The sequence below is a fragment of the Hoplias malabaricus genome, chromosome 4 (assembly GCF_029633855.1).
Source record: "Hoplias malabaricus isolate fHopMal1 chromosome 4, fHopMal1.hap1, whole genome shotgun sequence".
Taxonomy (NCBI): domain Eukaryota; kingdom Metazoa; phylum Chordata; class Actinopteri; order Characiformes; family Erythrinidae; genus Hoplias; species Hoplias malabaricus.
The window spans coordinates 51849824-51858346 of NC_089803.1; the positions used below are offsets into that span (position 1 = coordinate 51849824).

General features: G+C 43.6%; 1 protein-coding gene across 1 annotated transcript in view; it reads right to left on the reverse strand.

Moving 5' to 3' along the window:
- pcloa (piccolo presynaptic cytomatrix protein a) overlaps positions 1-7894 on the reverse strand; it is an 82095-nt gene extending 74201 nt beyond the window's left edge. Inside the window, exons 1-2 of the mRNA XM_066667132.1 lie at positions 7731-7894; positions 2921-4013 (exon numbers count right to left, since the gene is read on the reverse strand). Coding sequence (XP_066523229.1) covers positions 2921-4013; positions 7731-7894 — 1257 coding nt within the window. The remainder of the gene's footprint in view (positions 1-2920; positions 4014-7730) is intronic.
- Between the last annotated feature and the right edge of the window lie 629 nt (positions 7895-8523).

The window sequence follows — 8523 nt, forward strand, 5'->3', positions numbered from 1 at the left end:
GTAAAAAAAAGTCCAAGATAGGAGAAATATGAAATAATACAATATATAATAATATTAATTAATTCATTCACTCATAGGGCGGCACGGTGGCGCAGCAGGTAGTGTCACAGTCACACAGCTCCAGGGACCTGGAAGTTGTGGGTTCTAATCCCACTCCGGGTGACTGTCTGTGAGGAGTTGGTTTGTTCTCCCTGTGCCCGCGTGGGTTTCCTCCGGTGCTCTGGTTTTCTCCTACAGTCCAAAAACACACGTTGGTAGGTGGATTGGCGACTCAAAAGTGTCCGTAGGTGTGAGTGTGTGAGTGAATGTGTGTGTGTGTGTCTGTGTTGCCCTGTGAAGGACTGGCACCCCCTCCACGCTGTATTCCCGGCTTGTGCCCAATGATTCCAGGTAGGCTCCGGACCCACCGCGACCCTGAACTGGATAAGCGGTTACAGATAATGAATGAATGAATAATTAATTAATTCATTCATTCATTCATTGTCTGTAACTGCTTATCCAGTTCAGGGTCGCGGTGGGGGCCGGAGCCTACCTGGAATCATTGGGCACTACCCCAAATCACTGGGCGCAAGGCAGGAACACACCCTGGTGCGGGTGCAAATCCTTCACAGGGCAACACACACACACACACACATATATATATATATTCACTCACACCTACAGACACTTTTGAGTCACCAATCCACCTAACAATGTGTGTTTTTTGGACTGTAGGAGGAAACCAGAGCACCGGAGGAAACCCACGCGGGCACAGGGAGAACAAACCAAACTCCTCACAAACAGTCACCCGAAGCAGTCTCACTGATTACCCAGTGGCATATGGAAGGTTTGTAGCTCATAAATTCAAACACCACCTGTTAATAAAGCTTGAAGAGTGTTACATTTACTAAGCAACTGATTCTAAAAATCCTCCTTACCTTTACAACTAAAGGAACACTAGGTAATTTTTGGTATATTTGCTCCTGAGCTCCCCTTAAATTTGTGCAATTTAATTAACTTTTAAAGCACTGTCTGTCACTGAAATCAAGAGGAAGTGTTAGGGAGTGGAGGTGTTTTCCTACCCACCTCCAAAGTTACACAGTGCTGTTTCTGCAGTGCTAAGCCCAGTAGCAAAACCAGAGTCCCTATTCTCCCTATTACAAGTCAGTAAAGCATCACAATCATTTTGAAACTGTATATTTTAAGGTAAAATACTACATTTGAATTGTGTTGTTTTGAATGAATTTCACATTACTATTACCAGATCTATAATGGTAAATAATCCTAGAATTAGATTTTCAAGGGTCACTGCACTTAAGATTTATTGCTCTCCCTGTTCTAATACATCTGTTTAAGCTAATTAACTAATTATCCAGGCCATCATTAGGTTTGTTAAAATAGGGTAAGTACAAACGTGCACATGCTTGTGGACCCCAGGATTAGCCCCACTGCGTCAGGTAACATTCTACTGCCTATGTGACTATAGGAATCCTGTATCTAAAATTCATACTGGCAGTAAGGAAACTAAGACACCTATACATAGACATCTATTGATGCTGTTATTCCAGGCCACTCAATATCAAGTTCCACCAGTGAAACACAGAGCCTTGCAGTTCCCCATCATGTAGAGAACAGTAAACATCATTCTGTGCTCTCTAAGGCTTTGCTATTCTCAGAATGCATTCTAAACATGGTGAGCGGCAGCCTCTTGCACTTCCTCTCTGGATGATGTGAGTCACCTTGATAATCTTCCCCCTTGGAGCCCATATGGTCCCTCTTGCCTTAGGCTGAGGGGGAGACTGATAAAGACATCAGATCTTCCATTGCTGTGCGAGCAACCTTCCAAATCAAACCCAGAGAGGTTCAAGCCTTCAAGAGACCAACTCATATTTGGACTTGGACTTGATATTCTTTAGTGATGCAAAGATTTGGTATTTTTGCTCATGGGCTTCCCCTAAAATATCAGTGTTATTCACTGTTATAGCACTGTCTAGTCATTGAAAATAGGGTGGTGGGGGACAGGGAATAGTTCCTAATTGTCCTTTAACCTTGAGATAAGAAATTTATGATTTGGAAAAGCGATGTATTAGCTCATATTTAAGCTTTAAAAAAACCCTATTCTGGTTATTTCAAATGGCATGTATCTCCAAATTATACAGATTCAATTGCTTCTCCAAGCAAAGTCAGCCTTGGTGTTTGTATTTCAATAGTTTTATTCCAAAATGTTTTTTTCCTTGATACTCATTTGAGTGGTCTTTGCACACATAAGATATATCAGCAATAAAGGTGAATCTCATTTCATTCCTTAGCCTTAAACACATTTTTTTGTCTAAAGTAAGGGTTGTCTTCATTTTTGTTGGGAAAAAGGAGCAGGGCCAAGTGATAAGGCTTTATACCCTTTGAAACAGAGGGCACATGAATGCCTTGTGAATCACCTTCAAGATGTTTCAAAAGTGACCAAAAAAACCTCACCACAAATATCAATATTGTCTCCTTTAAAAACTATTGTACTACCTTATTTTAATGTAGTTTTAATGCATCATTCCCTTTTACTCCATAACAAGCAATGTTTGCTCATGTCTCTCAATGTCCAGTTCCACATTAAATGGTGAATCAATTACATTCTAGTGCCTACAGCTACTGCAATATTGAAGGAGGAACTAGACATTTTGAACAAAAAGCCACCAAATAAGCAGCGTTTAACCACTACACCTTGTACCTTTGTTCCAAGGGGAAAGATAACACTCGAAAAACAAAGAGTAAGGGTAAAATTAACAAATGGGATTCACCCTATGATTAACATCACTTTAAATTATATTTTCAATTACCAGCTGTTACTCTTTACAAAAACATATTATATCTGAAAACTGGAATGACACCTCCTTCGCCCTGAGAAAAAATGTTGGGGTTGGCTTGGGTATTAGAAGGGAATTGTGCTTACCGCTGAGTCTGGAGGGCTGAAGCCGCACAGACTGCAGACCTGCTGTTTGCATTGTGTGCAGGTGCTGTAGTTGGGCGGTTGGTCTTTGGCCTGCAAGTTCAGCTCAGTGGTTTTACAAAGAGGACACATTGTTCCAGCAGCCTTCCCTGGAGAAGCCCCAGCTTTACCTGGGCCTGCCTGTGGACCCTGCTGCTGAGGTCCAGATTTTGCAGGCCCAGCAGGACCTTGTTGTGGTCCAGCAGACTTTCCTGGGCCTCCTGGACCTGGCTTATCAGGCCCTTGCTGCTGCACCCCAGGGCCGCCAGGTTTAGGTCCTTGCTGCTGCACCCCAGGGCCGCCAGGTTTAGGTCCTTGCTGCTGCACCCCAGGACCACCAGGTTTAGGTCCTTGCTGCTGCACCCCAGGACCACCAGGTTTAGGTCCTTGCTGCTGCACCCCAGGGCCACCAGGTTTAGGTCCTTGCTGCTGCACCCCAGGGCCGCCAGGTTTAGGTCCTTGCTGCTGCACCCCAGGGCCGCCAGGTTTAGGTCCTTGCTGCTGAGGCCCAGGACCACCAGCTTTGGGTCCTTGCTGCTGAGGACCAGGACCACCAGTTTTGGGTCCTTGCTGCTGAGGCCCAGGACCACCAGCTTTGGGTCCTTGCTGCTGAGGACCAGCAGGCTTTCCTCCAGGCCCCTGTGGTGGAGCTCCCTGTTTCTGTTGAGGTGGTCCTTGTCCTTTAGGTGGTCCCTGCTGAGGGGGACCCTTCCCAGGGCCTGACTGAGGACCGGTGGGTTTGGCTCCCTTCTTGGCTGCCTCATCCTCCTCATCATCCCCAAACAGACCAAACTTGGGGATGCTGGCAGAGGAGACTGCTGAAGAGACAGCACTAAGGGGGTTGGCCCCGCTCAGGAAAGAAGAGGAGAACATTCCGGTGCGTGGCTGCTCAGGGTCTTTGGGCTCCTGCCGGAAGCGGGACTCAAGGAGGCTGAGGGATGAGGGGCTTCGGCCAGGCTTTGGTTTGGGTGGTGGTCCCTCTCCAAACGCATCTACAGTCCGACTCTTGCTAAGTCCTGATGGACCTCGTGCTCCAGATGACTGAGGCTCTGATGATCTAAAGAATGAATAATAAACACACATATATATATATATATATATAAATCATCTGCATTGTGTATGAAAAATATGATTAATGTCGCCATTAAAGTGATGAAGACCTAGGGCTGGACAATAATTCGATATTACATATATCACAATATAAAATATTCAATAACATATTTTCAGTATTTCAATATACAGCATCTGCCACTGATTGACATTTATTACAGGGCACTGTTAGTTTAAAAATATTAATATTGACAAAACGTAGAGATTTATCTTTGAATGTGATGTCATTTTTCTTGTTTGCACTTTTTGGCAGCTTTTCTGGGGCTTTTTACATTGTTCATACCAATATCGGAAGTATATTTTATTGACTAAAATTAAGAAATATATCGTGATATCAATTTTGGACCATAATGTCCAGCCCTATGCAGACATACTGTAGGAATTTGACTATGACACAAACTGGGGACTGCACTGTGACATTAGTGTTTGATTAGGCCACAAACTGGGGACTTTGCATTATAATAGTGGAGTTTTACAAGGCTGTATGTCTAAAACTTTGGAATATGATTGTAGGGTTTGACTAAACCATGAGACAGTGGTCTTGCGTAATGACAACAGAGTTTGACTAGGCCACAAACTGGGGAATTTGCATCGTGACCCTGAAGTTTGGCTGACCTGCAAATCAGGGATCTTGCACTGTGATGGTGTAGGGTGCGAGTATACAGGGAACTCTGTACTTTCTCAAGCACCCTTTGGTGATCATTGGGCCACTGCTGAAAGTCAGCCATGATGCATGAGGGCCACCGCCTAGGACCAGCGAGGGCATTTTAATGTCATTAAAATATTATAAATTGACAATGGTTGAATTAATTATAAAAGATAAAAAATATGTATATTTTTTCAAATGGCGAATAATATGAATAAGAAACAACAGCACACTAATCTGGCTTGTCTTACCTCTAGGAAAAAATACATTCCTCCTGACGTTTCAAATTGTGTATCTACATATGATTGCTGCAAACAAATGTATTGCAAAAACATTCCATTTCATGCCACCAATCCGCGTAATTTCTACTAAAAGTAAATGTAATGTGTGTGTTAATTTTAATCTGTTTTATTTTTTATATATACAATGATATATGTCACACATTCAGGCCTAGAACATTGGCAATATTTTTCAAAACCGAAATGCAAATGTTTCTTCTTTCCTATTGCCATTTATATCGATAAACAGATAGGCCTTGAAGTGTATAAAATTGAGTGTATATGACTTTTATGCTGTTATTTTAAATTGCCATGGATTCTTCATTTTGAAAAGACGCTATATTATTTAAACTTGTTATTATCGCTGTTGTAGTTATTATACTCTCTGAACATATTTATAGTCAACAGCAGGTCACAGAAGACTAGATCAGACACTGCATGACATAGCAAATAGAAAAAACGTGGTTCGGCATTAAGCAAGTATACAGCTTTAAGCAAAGTATTGCGGCCTGATGCCTCATCTGAGCATAAACATGACCTAATTAGAATATGATACTTTTAAACAACAACATCAGAGGAACCTGCAGCTCTCATCAACACATTTGAGTTCACACTGTGCTGCTAGGGAGAATCTAGTTACTCTCTGAAGCATCACACACACACCATAAAAGCAGGTTATTGAAGCTGTGTAAATCTAGGCCTAGTGTAAGGCAGGATCTCGCTTGTCTGGACTTCCACTCTTGATCAATACTTCATTCTAAGAAAGGCTTCATTCAGCTAACCATTGAATTAAAGTCCTGGTACTGAAACATTTGAAGCTACAGAGCTACAACAGATAGTATGAGCTGTTGTGGATGGTGTGTGTTTGAACACGACACTTTCCCTTGATCTACTGCCGCTTTCTCCACCCGACCAGGACTGATGTTTGTCTTTTCTTTTCTTTTTTTTTTTGTTTCAGCACCATGGAGAGTGAAGGAAAAGCCTCAACGCAACTGATGCTCTATCTTATAACGTTCGATCCCCTCCGTTCTCACTTGTAACACTATACGCACCACCGAGAGACACGGAGAGAGAATCAATGAGCACGACAGCATTCGAGCTCGCGAAGCTATATATAGTCATATTAATATTTATACCCCCGGCACTCCCCCTCCCCCCTCTTTTCTTCGCTCGGGTAAAAATAATGGGAACTAACTGCAAAGCGCTGCGCTTCCTATTGCCTAAAGCCTAGGCGCGTTGTTGTCACATGTTGAAGCTCGTCTGTTGAAATATGAGATATATTAACTGAGTCTGATCGGCATTTTTCACGCGATTAACGTTTGAGGAGCTGCGTCGAAGGTGTGTTATTCTCAGCCAGTGTTTTCCAAGGCAGCGCTCATGACATCACCTACTCAGCCCATAGGAAGGGGGGCGTGTGTGTGTGTGTGTGTGTGTGTGGATTAAAGAAGCCACACACGGACGTAAGAGAAAATATAAACGGTAGCTGAAGCACAAAAATAAATGCTTGGTACCTCAAGCTGCAAATCGCCAAAAAGAAAAAAAAGAAGAAGAAAAAAAATCACTGCCTCCTTGAAGCATTTCAAGGCTGTGTTAGGGAGGAAATAGCACGAGTGTGCCGAGAACTGGGCGATATGAGGACCTTTCATTGCTATTTTAAATGATTTTGTTAGCAGGATATACATTGTGGTTCTCTGAGTATACTGTATATGCTTTCATTTGCACGTTACGAAAATTGTCAGCGTCATGTTTCCGTACAGAGAGCATAATTAGCCCTATTTTGTTAGCTTCACTGCAGTACTGTTTGTAAAAAGGAAAATAATAAACACTGTACGAGGACGTTTTTGAACAATTAGTTATTAGCACATTGTGCCCAGTAAACAAGGAACGTCCCTGGACGTTCAAAATAGGTCTAAAAGTAGTCTGTCCGTCAAGGACATATTTTAAACGTCAACGGACGTCCAAAATCCATCTTAATAAGTTAGTTAAGTGGTGACCAATCGATAACGTCAGTGGACGTCCAAAATACGTCCAATAGTCGTCTTTTCAATGTCTGTGTTTGGACGTCTTTTCAACTTTCATTTTCAACCTTAAGAGAACGTTGATTAGACGGCAGTCATTACGTTATTTCAACGTTCAACGTTATTTCAACGGCTAAATGTTTACTGGGTGTGCATCAACATATCATCATACAGACTACGGAGAAAACGTCTTTAAATATTGTGATATTTTTGTCAACTTGCTCTCCCTCGACTGAGCCGTCAAACAGCTCTGAATTAGGCTAGAAGTGCCAAATAAGACCCTGTTTTCTGCATGAAATAGGCCACAGCTTGCTTTTCTGAGAGACTCGTGCTGTCATACAGTTTTATTAATAAACAATGTATCCAAGCTCTCGTAAAAATCTCACATATCTTCTAAGTTGAAGATTAAAACAAGCTTCAATCAACTGCCAGAATATTATTTCAGGGCCTGCAACAACGCTGTTGCTATTTAGAAGGATGTAGTCGTCTCTAACTAAACCAAGATGATGTTACACACCGCACTGGCACCTAAGCCTTAGCGTTGGCTCCATTTGCTGAATGGAGATGGGCGTGTTTTTGCCCCCGTGCTGCGGTCGTGATTGTGCCAAACCTGCAGTGCCCTCGTGCCAAAGCACAACGTTATACCTTCGCCACAGCAGACCTGAACATCCTCAAAGAGCCACACACCACAGCTGTAAATCGCCATTGGAGCCTGGACTTGCCTGGACTGCGCCTTGGCCATCGCGGCCACCAGCTGCTTCCTCTCGTCCTCGCTCAGATGGCTGAGCTCCGCTTCCGAGAAGCCCCCTTTGCCATCGGACGCGATGCCCGCTGCTAGTCCAGCGAGCCCCTCTTCGCCCCCTTCGGCGCTCGCCTCGTTGCCCATGATTGACCCCGGACCCCAACAACCCCAAAGCCCCCTATACCCCCCACTAGACCCCCACTATCAACAGCAGCAGCGCTCCCTCTTCAGCGAGTCACGCGCTGCTTTTTAGGTTCGAACACGATGTTCACGGGGTCAGCTTGCGATGGCATGTCCGTCCTTATTTCTTCTCCATTTTCACTCGCGCCCCTCGATGGTGTCCCTCCTTCGATAACACCGAGACCGTGCCTCTCCCTCCGAGCGCCAACGCGCATGCGCCACGCCTGACAGGTGATCACAAGACGACAACCCCCCCGAAGGGGAAACCAAAATTAAAAGGGACCTGCCTCTTCACCAGCGCCACCGAATACTGTAATCTTCCCAAACACTATAGTAAGCCGGAGTCAAGACCTAATTGTTTAATTAGCAACCAACCAAGATGTTTTCCCTGCTGCGATAAGGAAGATTCAGAATAGGCTGCATTATCTCTCGTCCTTTTATACAAAACAAACAAGATTGAAAGGGGGCAGGAGCGTCGTCTTAAATAGAGATTTCCTAAGGCTTCTTCTGTAAAGGCAGTGGTTACACAGAGGAAAGTACATCGTGTAAAAATAACATAATGAAATAAAAAAAACAAAAAAACAAACTGTGGT